Raw genomic sequence first — 18950 nt, forward strand, 5'->3', positions numbered from 1 at the left:
GGGTCCCAGCCCCCTGCCCTCACCCTCTTTTACAGTGAATCTGGGGGGGCTCTGTGCTCCCCATCCCTGCTCTTTCCCTGGCGCTGGTCACACCGTTGGACCTGGCCCGGCTGCAAGAAGGAACTGGCGTGACTTTATTTTCCTAGCACTTAATTTTAATCCAATGCAAATCCCAAACGCTTTGTAAAGGCGGCGACCCGTGCGGATGTTAATCGCCGGGGCTGGGGATGCTGTTTGCTGCCCTGAGAAGGGTCAGGGTGGCACCCGCATCCCTGCTGGGGGACGAGTCAATGTGGTCCTGTGGCTGTTCCTGGCTCTGCTCAAACCCCAGGTCACACCAGGAGCTTGGGAAGGATCTGGGGACCTGTGCATCCCCCCAGCCCCAAGTGCTTCGCTGGGGCGTTGGGTCTCCTATCGGGGCACAATCCAGCCGCAGAGCTCAGCTCCCACTGCTTTTTCACTCATTGCTAGAGAACGACTCCTGGCTTAAAGATGCTTTTTTTCTTCCAAGCAAGGTGGTGCAGTCCCCACTCCAGCCCTCGGAGCTCCCCATCTCCCGTAAGGACAAGAGGTGGCTTCATCCGAGCCAATTCCCTGGAGGACTTTTGCCTCCATCCCCTGTTCCAGACGCGTTTCCCTGTCGGCATCACCGTGGCTGGTGGCCAGCGGGGCCGTTGCCGCCCTCACACCTGCAGCCCCAGGACGACAGCACAGCCCGAATCGGGCTGCTCAGCAGCATTTGCATTGAAAATCCCAACTTTGACATGCAAAAAGTGCCCAGCTGCCACGGGAGACCTTTCAGCAGGGAGTTGAGAGCAAAGCCTCAATATTTACGCAGAAACTTTGTGTTTTCCCTCTGCTCTTGAATTTCATGATGTTTATTTATTTCCTTTCCTCCCTCCTGGGCTGGGGATGAGCAAGAGCAGCCCCCGGCTCGGTCCTGCTGGAATCCTTCAGCAGGGTTGCTTTTCTTTGCAGCTCTTTGCATTGCAGAGAGCCTGAATTTTCCGAGCGCGCTTGTCGCTCGATGCACGAAAGGAAAGTTGGCAGCGCTCCGGGCTATTGTCAACCCCCTTAGAAAACTCAAGGATTTCGACTGCGCTTCCTACCCGCCGACCTTATCGAGGTTTTGCATCCTCTTGGCATCTCTTTATGCCACTGGGGCGGCTGCAGGGTGCAAAACGCTGTTGGCATCGAGGTGATGCCGCTGGCTCCTTTTAGGGACGCGTCTTGTTGCGTGATGAGGATGCGTCCATGAGGATTTGTATGATGCAAGAATGAGATTGGGTCAAAATTGCTTATTTGGTGTGTGCTGCTCGCGGGGCACCCGCTGCAGCCCCGGGACGGCGCTGGCTGCGCCCGGAGCGCCCTCAGCGGGAGTCGCCAGCGACACCGTGTTTGTGTGAAACACAAGAGCACCCTTGGCCGGCAGCCACCGAGCAGCAGCGCGAGGGTGTTCGGCTTCCTCGAGGCCGCCTGGACGCGGAGATAAGCGCGGGAGCAGGAAGCCGCTCGGGCCACGCGGGGCTGGAGCGAGTTGGGGCTCCTCGGCGCAGGGGGGCTGGGCAGGCGAGCTGGAGGGCAGCGTTTTCCACTCGTGGGATGGTGGTGTTGGGGGTGTCCTCACGGCTTGTGTCCTGCTCTCCTGGCAGGTCCCCTCCTGGGGACGGTGGGGCTGGAGGATGCAGCAGGAGGAGGGAGGGCAGGAGCACCTGCCGGCATCCCCATCCTATGGCCACGTAGCCATCCTGGCTGCCACCCTGCGCGTAAAACACAAGCATCGGGTCATAGAGGAGGCTGAGGGGAAACCTCATTGCTCTCTCCAACTCCCTGAAAGGAGGTTGTGGAGAGGAGGGAGCTGGGCTCTTCTCCCAGGGGACAGGGGACAGGACGAGAGGGAATGGCCTCAAGCTCCACCAGGGGAGGGTCAGGCTGGACATTAGGACAAAATATTTCACAGAAAGGGTGATTGGTCCCTGTCCGAGGCTGCCCAGGGAGGGGGTTGAGTCCCCTTCCCTGGAGGGGTTTGAGGGACGGGTGGACGAGGTGCTGAGGGACATGGGTTAGTGATTGATGGGAATGGTTGGACTCGATGATCTGGTGGGTCTTTTCCAACCTGGTGATTCTATGATAAGCACCACATTGTCTGTGCTGTGGTCACCCCCGCAGCACCTTCCTGAGATAAGTACCCCATTTCACAGGGGAACGCAGGTATTGCTCTGACCAGGTACAGAAACAAGGACATTGCCATGTGCTCAGCATCCTCAGCATCACTGCTCAAAACCCATCTGCCTGGGAAAGAGCCTTTTCATAGAATCATAGAATCACCAGGTTGGAAAAGACCCACAGGATCATCGAGTCCAACCATTTTGCACCCCTTGCATGGGGCTTGAGTGATTTCCTCACTCCCATGAGCTTTGGTGGGTGCAGAAGCCCCCTCTGCCAGCAGAGCCACCCGCTGCACCCTCTCTCTTGGCGCCGGCGTTGGGAGCCGCACGCGTCCCGCGCGGCCGCCGCTGAGCTTTGTGGTGGGTTGTGTTTTGCCAACAGCCTTTAGTAAACAGCCCTGTGCGTGGTGCACGAGAAAGATCCTAATCTGTCTCAAAAAAAAAAAAAAAAAAAAAAAAAGCAAGCAAACCATCCCAAAGTTGCCTCCGCAAGCCAAGTCTGCAAAGGCAGGAAAAACTCTGTCTGTGAAACAGTGTCTGCCCTCCTCCTGCTGGAGGGAATCGCACCCCTGGCACCCGCAGCCGCTCCTGGCAGCGCTTGGCCAGGACATTGTGTCCCAGGGACTGGCTGCTTCCCACCCCAACGCGCTCTCGCGGCCATCCCGGAGGTGGGATTCGCTTCTGGAGAGGAGCAGGCAGGGCTGGAACAGTCACTGGGGCTGGAGGCTGCAGGAGGGGTAGCAAAACGGTGGAGGTGGTTAAAAGACCTTAATATTTGAGTTTTTCAAAAGGGCTTTTGCACATGAGCTTTGCTTGAGGAAAAAGATATTAATTGGGGAAAAAAATTTAATTATTTGGAGAGATAAAACCTGTGGTGGAAACAGGGCTGAGCATCAGCCAACTCTGGCTTATGGAATGCTCTGGATAACAGCTATGAATCTTCGTTTTATTTAGTGTAGTGGAGGTAGGAGAGAGCAATCATAGAATCACAGAATGGTTGGGTTGGGAAGGACCTCAAAGCCCATCCAGTCCCACCCCATCCATGAGCTGGGACACCTCCCACTGGATCAGGGGCTCCAAGCCCCATCCAACCTGGCCTTGAACCCCTCCAGGGCTGGGGCAGCCACCACTGCTCTGGGCAACCTGGGCCAGGGCCTCCCCACCCTCACAGCAAAACATTTCTTCCCAAGATCTCATCTCAATCTCCCCTCTTGCAGCTGAAAACTGTTCCCCCTCATCCCATCCCTGCCCTCTCTGATCCAGAGCCCCTCCCCAGCTTTCCTGGAGCCCCTTTCAGCACTGGAAGCTGCTCTAAGGTCTCCCCAAGCCTTCTCATCTCCATGCTCTCCTCCAGCAGCTCCGTGTCCTCCCTGTGCTGAGGACTCCAGGGCTGCAGGTGGGTCTCAGCAGAGCTGAGCAGAGGGCAGGATCCGCTCCCTCCGTGCTGCTCCCACGCTGGATGCAGTGATGTTTCAGTTCCAGGGGGTGAGAACCAGCCCTGCCTGGGCTCAGCGCCACCGTGAGCTGGCGGAGAGGAACCTGATTCACGCAGTCACCAACAGATCCTTTAGAGGTTTTATTTCTTTATGGGTGATTAATGTCAGTGTTTCGTTTCTAATGGAAGGAAATAGGGAGGAAATGGTTTCTTGCCTTCATTTATCAGGGATTTGTTTAAATGGACGCTCACGTTCCCTGGAAATAGGTGCCGGTTGTGTACTTTTGCGGACACGGAGCTGGTTGTGCTGGGACTGGCTGTCAGATGTTTGGACGGCGCGGTGCTCGCTGCCTTTCCTGTTCCCTTCGTCATCCCCATCCCCATCCTCTCGGCCCCACGCCAGGGACGCCTCGTGTCCTGCTGCTGGAGCGGGATCGTTTGCAGCCGAAGGAGCCTTCGACTGCTCTTCCCAGGCTGCACAGGGGATCAGTGATTAATCCTTCTGTGTTGTGACGTTCCCCTGAGTTCAGAGCTCAGGGCTGGGGCTGAGCAAGCCCAGGGCCTTGGGTCACTTGGAGTGACCTTCACCACCATCACAAAACCCACAGCAGACTCACGTTTTCATAGAATCACCAGGTTGGAAGAGACCCACCGGATCATCGAGTCCAACCATTCCTATCAAAATGATGTTTTTTTGATGTCTTTGAGGCCCACGCGAGCCAAAAACGTTATCGATAACTGGGATGAGCCATTTAAAAATGCACTTGTGCGCTGGAAGGACTCAGCCTTTGGGAAGTTATTCATCTTCCTCTTCATCTGAAATACCAACGTTCCTCGTGGCCGTCCATCCCCAATATCACCGTGCCTGGCCAGGCAGCCGGAGCCTGAAAATCCTAGCAACAATGACATTGTTTTCTATATTTGCATCACTTCAGGCTGAGCAGAACCGATGACACACAGCGGAGCTGGCAGAGGAGCTGGTATTGATGCCATCTGCAGTGAGCCGCCTCCTCACCGCGTTAAAATTAAATTGACTTCACTGTTTAGCTTGTGCTTTGCCGGGGCACTCGTGGTGGCACCGCGGTGGCCGGCTCAGAGCCTGGCGTGACCCAGACCAGGGATGGTCTTTGCATCTTGCTCTGAGCACGGAGACGTTCCATCCCGTCGCCTTCCTCGGCGTGTTGTGTGCTCAGGCTCCTTCCAGACATCGCGCCCTCTGCGTGAGCCGCTTCCAGCAGCAAATGTTCTTGTGATTTAGGGTTTTTTTCTTTTCTTTTTATCTCAAGCGGCTTTTGATGTGGGAGACAAGGGCTCAGCTCCTCTCCACCTTCAGAGAGATCCAAGCTGGGTGGCTTGCAAGCCCTCTTAGGCTTTATGTACCTTTGGATGTTTATGTTTTAAAAGTTGATTTGGCTCTTTGTATTTTACTTAAAATGCACTTGAGGACTCATGATCTTGTGTAGGTAGCGAGCTTCTGGCCTCACAGGGAAGCATGAAAATAAGCAAATGTTGTTTTAAAGGCCAGGAAAGCAGAAAGGAAACACTAAGGCTTTTGCTTTTGGGTCATGGGGTGTGTTTTGATGTGTGGAGCCGCGGGTCTGTGGATGCCTGCAGGGAGTAGGGGGTCTGGCCAGGGCCAAGCAAACCTCTCCCCTGCTGCAACAAACCTCCCATGGTGGAAAACCTTCTGCCATTCCAGCCCAGCTTCGTGCTGCCACTGTGGGAAGCTGAGAGTCAAGTTAAGGTTGGGTTCTTGGTGATCCCTTGGACACGTGGGAGCTTCCAGCATGGCTGAGATCCTGCTAGGTGCTGCTGTTCATGGGGAGGAAGGAATCCAAGTCCTGCAGCCGCATCCCTGTGGTAACGGGAGATGCCCTGTATGGTCCTTCCTCCAGAGCTGTGAGTCTGGGCTGTAGAGCAATGAGTTGGGGTTTATTTAAAATCAGTTCTGGATTCTAAATGCATGAATTCTAGGGTTTGTGTTTGGAGAGCGCTCGCTGCACGTCTACAGCTAGAAACTTGGAGAGTGAAGATAGCGTAATAGCCAAGATCGGTGCGAGAGGCTTCCAGCAGAAGAGGCAGGCAGGCACGCCGCACGCCGCGGCGTGACAAGCCTCGAGCTGCAAGGTTTATTTTCCTCCACGCACCTGGTCCTGCCGAGCCCAGCACAGCCCCAGACTGATGGTGAGCGTTTCCCATGGCCATCGCTTGAAGCGGAGCCCATCCCGTGGTGGCAGGGGTGGCGTGTTAAGCGTCGTTGGTGTTGGCTTTCCCACCTCACCTTTGCCTCGTGTGCCCGTGCCCAGCAGCGGAGCCTCTTGGCATCCTCAGTGCTCTCCGTCGCTCTGGAGAACCACGAGGACCTCATGGCTCAGGGCTCAGCAGCAGCACCCTGGGGCGATGGGACGTGTTTTCGGAGCAGCGGGCACTTCTGCCACCTGGGCTGAGCGTGGGAGAACGCAGCCAGCTCTGTTTGAATTGGCAGCCACTGATCGGCCCTGCGAGCGCTGGGCTTCATTATCGCCACTGGCGTTTACGAGGGGGACATTTTCCGCTCTCACGGCGAGGGCAGGAGCCAGGAGAAGCCTCCGCTGAGTCACTCGGGTGAGGAGGAGAGGAGTGTGTGTGTATGTGGGGAGTTAAACAGTCAATCATGCTTTCAGCAAGCCTGAAATCATGTGCGATATTTTTATTTTCAGATTCCCGGCTTCGGTGTTTATGGCAGGGTTGTTCCCAACGTCCCAACCGCAGTGACGCTGTGCCGAGGGCAGCCTCCGCTGTGCCAGTGCTGGGGGCAGCAGGCAAAGCCTGGCTCCATCCCACCCCTGTCCCAGAGACCCCGACATCCCCTGACCAGCGAGCCAGAGGCTGGGGAGACATCTCAGCAGCTCGCTTGCTTGGCAAATGCAGGATCGTGCAGGGGAACGTGGTGGCTGCCCCATCCCTGGAGGGGTTCAAGGCCAGGTTGGATGGGGCTTGGAGCCCCTGATCCAGTGGAACGATGACTTTGAGGTCCCTTCCAAGCCAAACCATGATTCTATGACTATTTTTAGGAAAGCCCAATGGGACAAGGTGGCTGCACCAGCCTCTGCTCAGGTGAGCAAGAGGAGGAGCACAAAGCAAGCCTTGCCCTCGTTAATAACAATATAAAAATAGAAAAGCAAGCAGACCTGGCCCATGGTTTAAGGAGGATGAAATGTGCCCCTCATTAATATAAGAGAGATGTTTTTTCAGGGAAGAACCAACAGCAGCGCGTTAACTATTTGGCAAACAACTCCTTTTATGTTGTGCGTAGGTAGCAGGTAGCGCTCGATATATTTGCAGGCTATTTATAGCTAAATACATATATATATTGCACCACATAATGTTTCCACTTCTTTTGAAGACTACCTGCAAAACACAGACACTACTAGGAGCTGTAAATACAGTCATTACAGCAGTGACTGACAGCAAGCTCTCAAAAGCTTTTTTTGATACAAATAATTGTGGTTTCCAGGTGAAAGGCAAGGGGGGTTGGTCCTGCCTTGCCCATCCTGCAGGCTGGGATGTGGCTCATGTGTTTCGGGGCAGCAATTCACTGAGAAGAATACGGTGTCCTGGGGCTGCAGGTGTGTGCTGGTAATTCATAATGAATTTTCAGTAGGTGTTTGAGAAATTTTCTTGGTGTGGGCATCAAATTGGGGTGGTGATGGCTTTTAAGACAAACAATTGGTCTCTTTTCCCAAGTAACAAGTGATAGGATGAGAGGAGATGGCCTCGAGTTGTGCCAGGGGATGTTTAGATTGGGTATTAGGAGAAATTTCTCTACTGAAAGAGCGGTGAAGCCCTGGCAGAGGCTGCCCAGGGCAATGGGACAGTCTCCATCCCTCGAGGGGTTAAAAAACCATGTAGAGGTGGCACTTTGGGATGTGGTTTGGTCAGCAAGGTGGGGTTGGGCTGGCGGTTGGACTGGATGAGCTTAGAGGGCTCTTCCAACCTTCATGATTCTGTGAGTCTATAAAGTAAAAACTGTGGGAAAGGGAGCTACGATGAGTGAAACTTTTCATTTTTGTTGTTTTAGATTCCCACCCTTTTTTAACAGAGCTAAATCCGTATCGTTTTAAGGGGGGAAAATAATCCCTTTTTTTGTTTGCTTAGGAAGTATCGGAACAAGACCCTGGGACTTGTGGAAAAAGTAATGCTGCTGCTTTTTATTCTTCCCCTCTTCCTACCAGCTTGACCCTCCAGTCAAACCAGTCCCATCTACCCTGGCTGAATTTTTTTTATGCTCAAAAAGCACAGGTTAAGCCATTGCCAGATTTTCCTGATTCACAGAGAAATCTGCAGCCTGAACTGTCCATCCCGGCGCTGTACGAAAATGTGCTGGGTTACATTTTTTTCCCCCTCCTGGGCTTCCCTGCCTCAAAGTGGAGGGTTTGTGGAGGTTTATCTGGTTTTCCTTTGTTCGGCACTCACGAAAGAGAAAGAGGAAGGAAACCTGCCATCGCTCGGCCCGATGCTTGGTTAAAAATAGCAGGGCCGGGGTTCCCATCCTCGTGAAAGGTCACTTCCCCAAGTCCCCGCTGCTCAAAATATGCCACCGAGTGTCCCGTTTTGGCACATTTCTGATGTTCTGGAGGCTGCGATGAGCTCAGAGAAAGGAGAGGTGCTCGCTGCCTTGCAGAACTCAGCTCTGGGCTGTGCGTGGGGTTTATTTTCCATCCCAGTGAACCACATCCAGGGTCCTCTCCTCGGGGTCAGGAGGTGATGGCTGTGGCAGGATTGCATGGCTGGAGAGCTTACAGCAGCTCCTTTCCTCTGCTGCGGGGAGGGCATCCCACTGCCCTGCGTGTCCTCCTTCCAGTCCTTTTTACTTATTCCCTGCATTATTTTTTCCACTTTTCCCATTATTTCCCATAATTTCATTATTTTATCCACCATCACTTTTCATTTTCCAATTTTATTTCTCCCTGTGCAGCTCGGCTGCCAGGATCGAGTCAGTCCCTGGGCTCGGCAGCGTGGTTTTCGTGTCTTGCGTGGGGAGACGGTGCAGGGCAGGGGACCAGGTTCAGCCCTGCCTTCAGCATCACTCAGCGCGGGCAGCCAGTCTCCTTGGAAACTGTGGAAAGGAGCTGGTGCAGGCACCAAACCCCCATTTCCCACCCTCCAAACCTGGGAACAGCCTTAAAAGGAGATTGCATGGAGGGGGAAAACAGCTCCAGCAAATCCTCCCGTGCGGCGTGTTGGGTACCAATGTTCACTTTGCTTCCTAAAAGGCTGCTTGATGCTGGGATGGTGGCCACCTCCCAACCCCACGGCAGCCACCGCAGCAGGAGGGATGAGGGCATCCTTCACCGGGGCCAGTTTGCGTCCCTCCAGCTGGAGGATCCACCTCCTGCAGAGGCATTTTTGGCTTCAAAGGTGCCGTGATGTGTTTGCTATCGAGGGAGACCTGCGGTCAGAGGGGCTGGTTCCTGATGTTGTGATATTGTGCAATTCCTGCTTGGTAGGAGAGAGAAAAAGCACTGGAGATGTCAAAGAAAGAGGCAAAACCCCAGCGATGTTGGTTCAGCACTGGGCAGCCCTTACTCTCTCCTTGGTGAACGTTGTATCTCCATGGAGAGCCGGAATCGTTTGTGCTGCCCAGCTGAAACCAGACGTTTTTCCATTTTTGGCTTGTGCTTTGCTGGAGGGAAACACCGACTGAAATTTTACCGTGGGCTGAATTAACCACCTCAAACATCAGCCCAGCCCCAGGTATGTGCAGGGCTCTGGGCTTGCTCGGCACTGCCTTGGCGCCTCCGGTTGGGTTATTTGCTTTCCTCGTTTCCTAAACTCCAGCGAAAACCCTGGGAATGACACGCCACAAAGGCGAGCTTCTTTCCAGGAGGTATCTTGCATCAGGGAAAAACCCATCTGAGCATCAAAGTGAGTGTCCTGGTGCTCCCCTGTCAATGGATATTAATGTATTTTCCTACCTTTGAAAGGGTTTGGAATACAGGTTTTAAAAAAAAAAAAAATAATTGACCTGTTTAGGTCTGGCTTCACGAACAGAGGCTCCTGCTGCTGGAAGAAGCCAGGGAGTTCAGAAACACTGTGGGATTCTTGCTCAAACCTAGCTGCAGAGCTTGGGTGATCGCTCCTGAAACGCCCCAGCTGGGGCACTGCACTAAGAAAAGCCCCATTTCCAGCTTAATTCCAGACTGAGCCACGGAAGGAAAGGAAGCGTCAATGCACAAGCTTTGTAGCTGTCAATGTGAATATTATCTGACCCTGGGAATCCAATTCCTCGTAGCCACGTGAGTGGGAGCAGAGCTGGAGAACAGGGTGACTGCCCTGCACATACGCTGCCTTCCAACAGAAAAGCCTTGGACCCTTCCTCCTCATTTTCCTTAGACTTAATCTGAGCTCAAAACCTAACCTAACCTTGAAATGCTGTGCTTTCCGGGTGTCTCCAGGATCTCAGTCTCTCTGCATTTGTGACCCAGGTGGGTTCTACAGAGCTGTTGCTTCTGCAGTCCTGTGCTGCAAATCTTCCTCTGCCCTTGCATCCCAGCTGGTTCTTCCCTGCCACCTTCAGGGGCTGCGTTTATGCTCCAAGAAGCCAAATCCTGATGGTCACTCCACTCCTCCACCTCCTTAAGATGCAAAGGACACGCAGCCGAGGGTAGATATTTCCACCCTTGCTGGAAATACCGGAGCTCCAGCCCTGAGCATCGCCATGGTGAGGATTGATGTTTTTCAGCGCTCTTTGGATCCAGCCCTTGGGGAGCAGGATTCGCCCACGGCTGCTGGGAGTCCTGGCCGGGGGATTAAAAATAAACCCCTAAGCCTGGCTCCGAAAGGTCGGCTGGCGTGTAACATTTAGAAGAGCCTCAAGCTGTTATTTCAAGGAGTATTATTTCTTTTTTTCCCCATAGGAAAAGCAAATATCCAAGCTGCAGTGGAAAAAAAAAAAAAAAAAAGCTGTTCCTGACGCTTCTCCCCTGTGGATCAGGATTTTGCTGCACATGAACTGGGGGGATGCAATGGGAGAAAGCCTGGGAGTGGGATAGCAAAGGGCAGTGGCACTGGCACCTTAATTAATTAATGTCACTTGGTGTGATGGTTCCAGAGTGCAGGTTATTGGAGCCTGGGGCAGCTGTACAGAACCCCCATTGCTTTGTGAAGGTGAGAGCTGTTGACAGAAGAGATTTGCAGCTCCTTGTGCAGCATTAGCCTCTGCATTTGGGGTGGTTAACCCTGAATTTGTTCTTTCTAGGCTCAGAGCTCCTCTCCTGGGAACAGCCCATGGGAGCGCGGGAGTGAGTGGCTGCAGGTGAGTGCTGGGCTGGTGCTGCTGGTGGTAAATGAGATTGCTGAAATGCTGTCACCTGCCCACACCATGGGCTGGCTCCTGCGTATGCCAACCTCTTGGAACTCCCTCCTGAATTAAGACAAACTTGACCTGAGCGAGATGTGCAGACGTAGGCTGTAAACCATGCTGTGGCAGAACAGCAGTTCTGGAGCCCTCAGCACAGCAAGGACATGGAACTCTTGGAGTGAATCCAGAGGGGACCACGGAGATGGTTCGAGGGCTGGAGGTGTTCAAGACCAGGTTGGATGGGACTTGGAGCCCCATATCCAGTGGGAGGTGTCCCTGCCCATGGCAGGGGATGGAACTGGATGGGCTTTGAGGTCCCTTCCAACCTGAACCACTCCATGGTTCTATAAAACCTAGCAGGATGAAGTATGGTCAGCCAAAAGCCCTGTGCGTTTTCTCCCATCCTTCAAGACACAGTTGCCACTGACAGTGGTTCAGACCGTGGTCAGCCTGTGCTCTGGCAGCGCATTATCTGTCGCTGTTTCCCATGCCAGAGCCTGGGGGCAGGTTCCCAGCACACAGCCTCCTCACTCAGCCTTTCCAGCAAACATAATTTTTTCCCCATCTCCAAGGAACAAAGTGGAGACAAAAGATTAATCTTCCATGGGTTGTAAAACCCTTGGGGCATTGCTCAGGGCTGCTGGCAGCTGTTCTGCTGACTCCAACGGGCTCTGCAGTGGCTCTGGCCATCCCTCTCCCCTCAGCCCTGGCCCAGGAGCACAGCCGCGCAAATCCACAGCTTCCAGGAGAGTTATTCCCAATTTCCTTTTGTAGAAACAAGAGCAAAATCAAAACCGGCTGTCAAACTTCCATGCCTTGTACGATGCTCAGTCAGCACTTGCTGGCCCTGCTCTCCCTCCAGTGGCTAAAAAACCTCCTCAGGAGCCTGGGAGGTGTCAAACTCTCTCCTTTCTTCTTCTTATGATCCTCTTGAGCTTGCCTTCCTTCAAAAATCATTACTGTGGGGAAGCCAAGCCAAAAAAGGAGGTTTGCCTCTCGTTTCAGGGCTGCAGGAGGGAACCCCCAAACCAGGCTGGGGTCCAGGGATGGAACCCCACTGCCTCCAGCCCAGCTTGCTCCAGTGGCCATGGGCTTGCAATACTGAGGGTGTTCTCACTCCAGACTCTTTTCCCTCACTGGTCATTGCTGGACTGACTACGACTCCAAGTCACTAATAATTTTCATTTTAATTATAGATTAGGTGGATGGTGCTGCCTATTACCAGGGCTGCCAGAACCCACTGCTGGGGAGCCTCTGCCGGGCTGGAGGGACCCATGGTCTGAACTGCTGCCACTTCAGAACCTGATAAAGGAGTCAAGAGATGATGGGGAAAGAAATGAGGGTCTCCTTGTTGTACATGCACAGTCACGCAGCTTGACCTTGGGGCATCTTCGCCCTATTCTTCATCTGCTCAACGAACATTGAATCAGAGCTTCACCTTCTTGGGTGCAGATGAAGGCAGCTGGTGCTGTAGAGCCTTACCTAAATCATACGCAGGAGGACATGAAGAATCTTCTTTCCAAACCGCTTGCCTTAGGGGCAGCATGTTCCCCTGGAGCAGGGTAACGAGGTTTGGTGGCTGCCTGGAAGCAGGATCCCACCCAGGCTGGGTGACACAGGAGTTCAGTCTGACCTCCAGCCAAAGCAGCGGCTTTGAGGGCAGTTCCTGACTTTTGGGGATGACCTGTTGCATAAAGGTCTTTGTGCACCTCATCAAGACCACGTCGTGTTTTAGTAACACCAGCCTGCATTCTCTGCCCCCAGAGCTGCTCAGCTCTGTGAGCCAGAGCCCCCCGGCGCAGAACCCAGCCAAGCCCAGTGCTCTTGCCTGGAGGGGGCTCAGCAGCAGAAACACCTCTTTCCCCCAAAAAAACGGTCATGAGAGGCAGACAAACACAACGACAGAGCTTGACGCGAGGCCAGACCGCAGGGCTGGGAGCTGCGCTTCCTGCAGGAGGGCCTGCGGCACCGCTCGGGGGGGCCATGCAAGCTGCAGCTCGGAGAGAGAGCACCCCTGCGCCTCCCACGCCGGCGGCTGCGGTGAACTGAAAAAAAATGAGCATAAGAAACTACAAAAATGAACCTACGTTTCCTTCAGGTCCTCCGCTGCAGTGGGAGCTGCAAAACATCTTCTATAAATGAATCTACATAGAAATAAAGCAGCTGCAGCTCCTTCCTGCGCTGTCTGCTATCGCTTCCTCACGCTGGGCACCATGTCCAGGCTCTGCTTTGGGTGCGCTTCCCCAGAAATTGGTTTTGTTGCCCTCCAGCTCTCAGCCTGTTCCTGCTCCCTGGGGCTGGACAGTGGGACCGGTTGTTGTCAGCTCCTTCCAGCAGCAGGAAAACTGGAAGTACCTGAAAAGCTGGTGTTCATGTGGGGACAGCCACTGGGAGCGAGTTTTAGCCGGGTCACAGCAAAACTGCTCTAGGGAAGAGCCGGGTTAGATGCACCATGTGGGAAAGTCCTGGTGGTGCTTACCCTTCTCTGGGTTGCACCCATGGATTTTGGGGGCAAGCCTCCTTCTCCAGATTAGGGTAACAACTCCTGTTGCTGCTGCTGGTCTCTGCTGCACAGAGGATCTGCTAGAAACAGTCATTTAAGTAGGCAGTTGTGAGCAAGTGTTGCAAAAGAGTGGTGAAAAGCCCTTGTGTTGTGTAACTGGGGTGCTGGCTCCTGAGCTGAGCAGGAAGGGGACAGAAACCTGGCTAGATAGGGTGGCGAGAGGGGTCGAGGCCAGCCTTGCTGCGCTGAAGAGCTGCAAACCCATGAATGCCTCCAGAAGGAGCCCGTTTGCTCGGATACTGATGCTCTGCCTGTCGCTGTGGGGAAGAGGAGCAGTGTGTGAATCGTGGTGCCCTGGGATGCTGAGGACGCACACTGCGAGGCTGATGCTCAGGTTTTACTGTGTGTGAGGCGCTGTGGTTCCTTCTTGCATCCCCTTGCAGTGACATTTTACATTTGACATTTCAAAAGCTGAAGGCGGCGCAGCACAGCTGCCTCTCTCCGGATACGGCGCATCACTGGGGATGGTAGCGGTGGGGGTTTTAACAAGCGCCAGGCAGTGATTCCTAATTGCAGGGCTCCTGCTGCCACCAGGCACTGTCCCTGATCCCACAGAGGTACACGGACACGAACTTGGTCTGCTTCCCACAGCGTTGGAGGAGCAGGACGGGGGCATCCCAGCGCTGGGCTGGGCTCTGGCTGGATCGAGGGGTCATGGATGGGACCGTGCAGCCCTTGGTTTGTCAAGTTGTGCCAGGGGAAGGTTCAGACTGCGTATCAAGAAATATTTCTTTACTGAAAAAGTGGTGAAGCACTGCAAGAGGCTGCCCAGGGCAGTGGTGGAGCATCCATCCCTGGTGCTGCTGTGGAGAGGAGGGAGCTGGGCTCTTCTCCCAAGGGACAGGGGACAGGACGAGAGGGAATGGCCTCAAGCTCCACCAGGGGAGGGTCAGGCTGGACATTAGGAAGAAATTTTTCCTGGAAAGGGTGATTGGTCCCTGTCCGAGGCTGCCCAGGGAGGGGGTTGAGTCCCCTTCCCTGGAGGGGTTTAAGGGACAGGTGGACGAGGCGCTGAGGGACATGGGTTAGTGATTGATGGGAAGGGTTGGACTCATTGATCTGATGGGTCTTTTCCAACCTGGTGATTCGATGATTCTATGGAGCTTGAGGCCATTCCCTCTCGTCCTGTCCCCTGTCCCTTGGGAGAAGAGCCCAGCTCCCTCCTCTCCACAACCTCCTCTCAGGGAGTTGCAGAGAGCAATGAGGTCTCCCCTCAGCCTCCTCTTCTCTAGGCTAAACACCCCCAGCTCTCTCAGCCGCTCCTCTTCTTCTCCAGCCCCTTCCCCAGCTTCGTTGCTCTTCTCTGGCCTCACTCCAGAGCCTCAACATCCTCCTTGCGGCGAGGGGCCCAGAACCGACTCCAGAATTCGAGGAGCGGCCTCCCCAGGGCCGAGTCCAGAGGGAGAAGAACCTCCCTCCGTGCCCCGGGGCCCCTCCCAGCCCTCCCGCAGCCCCTTCCAGCGCGGGAAGCTGCCCTGAGGCCTCCCCTCAGCCCCCCCTCAGCCCCGGCGACTCCCCGCTCCGTCCCGGCGGCGGTGACCGGCGGGGGGCGGGGTTTGGGGGGTGCGGGGGGCGGTGCCGTGGGGCGGGGGGGGGGGCGGTGCCGGTGCCGGGAGAGCGGGCAGCGCGGGGTCCGGCCGGGCCGAGCATCCCCGGCGCGGGGCATGGAGGCGGCGCACAGCCTGCCGGTGCTCGCCGTGCTGCGCCGCTTCGGGGTCAGCGAGACCTGCGGGCTCAGCCCCGAGCAGGTGCGCCGCAGCCGGGACAAGTACGGACCCAATGGTGAGAGAGCGGGGACCCCGCGCACCGGGGACGGAAACCCCTTCCCCTTCCCCCCCCCCCCCCCCCCGCTCCCCGCGCCGGGAAAGGGATGCGGGAGTGGGAACGGGACCCTCCGCCCCGGGAAAAGGGAACCGGGAACGGGACCCCCCGCCCCGGGAAGAGGGAACCGGGAACGGGACCCCCCGCCCCGGGATGAGGGAACCGGGAACCGGGACTCTCCGCACCGGGATGAGGGAACCGGGAACGGGACCCTCCCTGCCGGGAGTGGGATGCGGCAGTGGGAAGGGGACCCTCTGCACCGGGAACGGGAACCGGGACCCTCCCCGCTGGGAACGGGACCCTCCACACCGGGAAAAGGGAACCGGGAGCGGGACTCTCCGCCCCGGGATGCGGGAAGAGGGAAAGGGACCCCCCCGCCCCAGGATGCGGGAACGGGACCCTCTGCCCCGGGATGCGGGAACCGGGAACGGGAACCGGCAGCGAGTCCCTCCTGACCGGGTCAAGAACCGGAGCGGGATGCTGCCCCGGGACCCCCCGAGCACCCCCCTGCCCGGCCGGGCGACGCCTGTCGATCAGGAGGCACCTTGCCGGCTTCATTAGGGGTAATTAGCGAGGCAGGGGCGGCCGGGTGCGCCGGCAATTAGCGGGGGTGTTAATCGCCGCGGTGACTGGCGGCGAGGGGGGCGCCAGGAGGGAGAGGGGGACGGTTCCCCGGGGTCTGCGGGTGAAAGAGGGAACCCCGGATCGGGGAGGGGGGGGGCTGAAGAGGAGGAGGAGGAAGGGGTGTCGGGGGAGATAGGGGGTGCGGTGGGTACCAGCATCGCTGTGGGTCCCCCTGGCCCGGGGAGGAGCCCCCGAGCATCCTTTGGGGTTTGATAACGGGGTTTGCTCAGCGAAGCCGTCGTGGGGATCAGGGTCTGGCTGGTGCAGGCGGGGATGGGGGGTTCATGGAAACACGAGGGGTTTGGGGTGTTTGCTCCTGCGCTTTGGAGCGGCAAGTCCGTTCCTCCAAGTTGTGCAAGGAGCAAACTGCGTAAACTCTTTCCTGGAGCTTGTCGTATCTGCTTTTTGCTTGATCCTCGCGGGTGAGGCTGAGGAAAGCCTCGCGAGGTGCTGGTGGGGTTGCAATCTGGGTCTTTATTCACTGGGAACGCTGTGCTCGGGGAGGTCAGAGGGCTGTGCCGCCTCTACACAAACCCCTTGTGCTGGGCTCTGCTCAGGCTCCTCGTACCTGGCAGCTTCTGCTCCGTTCCCTGTGGTCAGGGCTGGCTTGGGAGCTCTTGCCATGGAGAATTCTAGATGAGATATAGGTAGTGGAGCATCCCCCCTGCCCTTCTCTGATGTGACCTTGGAGGAGGGCAGCTGGGGACCTGTCTGGTCAGCCAGGAGGGGAGCAACCCCTCTGCCTTGGGGGCTGAACGCAAAACATAACGAACATGTGGTGATCTGGTATCACAGGAGACCAGAATGATGGGGGTTGGAAGTGACCTCTGGAGATCATCTGGTCCAAGCCACCTGCTTGAGCAGGGTCACCTGGAGGCGTAAGCTCCAAGATGTACCTGCTCCCCACGTTTCTGTGCCATCCCTGGGCCCCCAGGGAGGTGGGGGTGAGGGGCCGTGCGGCACCGTGTCGCCTACGGGCATCGCCGTCGCGGAGCTCGCTCTGCCTTTATCCTCCTGTTTGCCCAGGTGAATCATCGCCGCTGAGTCAGGCACGTTGGCTGCTCGGTGCCACTGGGCTCTCTGCTTTGGAAGAGGGAGCTCGAACGCGTGACGTAGGTGCAAAGCGAAAGGTTAGCAGGGACAATTAGTTTGTCGTCTTATTTTTTTTCACTTCTTCCTCCCCCCTCTTTCAAGCAAGAGCCCTGTGCTCGCCTCTCTTGCTTCCCGTGCAGTGCGGTGTTGGGTTTTTTTCAGGCTGTTGGGTCCCAAGAGCGTTCGATTTCGGGATATCCCGTGGCTTTGCCTCAAAGCAGAGCTCCCTGTCTCCTGTACGACGCAGCTCAGAGTGGTGTGCGCAGCGCTGTAACGTGGGCAGCGCCACCATCACGGAAAACATGGTCAAAGATCTTGGAGAACTGTGAATTTTTGCAATTTTTGTGCAGTGTTTATATCACTGTTGTGGTGTGGATGAGGTATGGACAACTTAGAGTCGTGCAGGATGGGACCCGGTGTGGTTTGTTTGGTTTAGAGCCTCGATGTTAGGCAAACAGCTTTTTTTTTGCAACGTGGGGAGAACTTGCAGGTTGTGTTGAGGCAGCAGGAGCCGATGTCCCCGACTGCGCCAGGGAACCCCTGGGTGCCCCGTTCAGGGGAGATGCTGGAGGTGTGCAGGGAGCAGCATGAGCTGGTGAGCTGGGCTTGAAGACAGGCTGTATTCAATTGCATTTTAATTTAGACTTAAATTAAACTCAGGCCGCGGAAGCGCGGGGCAGTTGTGTGACTCGCTTGAGCTCACACAGAAGGGGAAGAAAACTCAAATCTTGTGTGGCTTGAAGCGCAGAGCAGCCCTGCAGCTCCAGCTCCTTTCATTTTCGCACCCTCCTGTCTCGCATTCATTCATTTCCTTCTAACCCTGAAATCAAACTGCCAGGGTGGTTGTGAATCACAATCTAAAATACATCATCTTCCTTACAAACTGCCTCCCCGACGCTCCTTAGTGAGCTGCCACCTGCTTTTTTTTATGGTGGCGATGGGTTTAAAAAACACGAGCTGCAATGAGCACCGGCGTTAAGTCTGAAGCAGTGGCCATTGGTGTGTGCTATATTAAAAAAAAATGATATCTTTTTTTTGGAGAAGGGTATTCTTTTGGAGCCTAAAATTGCTTTTTCCATCCCACTGCTCGTATTTACATTTGCAGGAGGAAACAGAGAGCAATACTGATTATTTAATATCTCCGATTCGCGGCTTGGCAGCCAGGCAGTGCAATATAGATTACTGGGGCTGGAAGAAGATATTTCTCCATTAGGAAGAGCTTGTGTTCTAGTTGCGGATCCGTCATCGGTGCTGTCAGCGTGAATGTTTCATTTGCCAGGGAAACTGGAGAAGCCGCAGAACATTTAGGTCTCACCATGGCGATTCTCAAAAGGCTCCTGAATCTCCAAACTCAACAGTAACTCAACAAGGGTTTGGATGCTCCGTGTGTGCCGGGCGGGTGCTCCCTCCCACCTACCAGCCCCAAGCTCCACAGGTTGCTGTTGGACCACAACACTTAAATAATATATGTATTAAAAGTGCACATTTCTTATCATAGAAGGGGCTGGGCAGGAGGATACAAGGGTGCGACCGTTTTTCTTTCTAAATTTAAAACCAGAGGCACAATTTGTCCTGAAATGATTTCATTTTTGCCAAGGAGTGACAGATGTAAACGGGAGTTGCCCGGAGGACAGTCAAGTGACTTTCTGCTTTAAATATAGCTCTGATTTCTCTCTTCTAAAATGGATTTCCATGTGTAAATGAGCATACATTTCAGGCAGGATATGGCTAGCATTAATGCATATGCATAATTTTATTTGCTTCATCGGTAACCTAAATGGACTGTGAATGTCAGCGGAGTCAAGTGTTTGCGGCATAGGGGCATTTATCTCTCCTTGCATTTCATCTCTCTGACTGCAAAGCGAAAACTCTGCTGCTCTCTGGGGCTGGAAACACTCCCAGGCA

At 55.1% G+C, this 18950-nt stretch overlaps 1 protein-coding gene across 2 annotated transcripts in view; it reads left to right on the plus strand.

The window, feature by feature from the left end:
- Positions 1-15139: 15139 nt before the first annotated feature.
- ATP2A3 (ATPase sarcoplasmic/endoplasmic reticulum Ca2+ transporting 3) overlaps positions 15140-18950 on the plus strand; it is a 44020-nt gene continuing 40209 nt past the window's right edge. For both annotated transcript variants that reach the window (XM_069874253.1, XM_069874254.1), the window contains exon 1: positions 15140-15290. In XM_069874253.1, the coding sequence (XP_069730354.1) occupies positions 15173-15290 (118 nt within the window). In that variant the 5' untranslated portion in view covers positions 15140-15172. The remainder of the gene's footprint in view (positions 15291-18950) is intronic.

The sequence above is a fragment of the Phaenicophaeus curvirostris genome, chromosome 21, assembly GCF_032191515.1.
Source record: "Phaenicophaeus curvirostris isolate KB17595 chromosome 21, BPBGC_Pcur_1.0, whole genome shotgun sequence".
NCBI classification, from domain to species: Eukaryota; Metazoa; Chordata; class Aves; order Cuculiformes; family Cuculidae; genus Phaenicophaeus; species Phaenicophaeus curvirostris.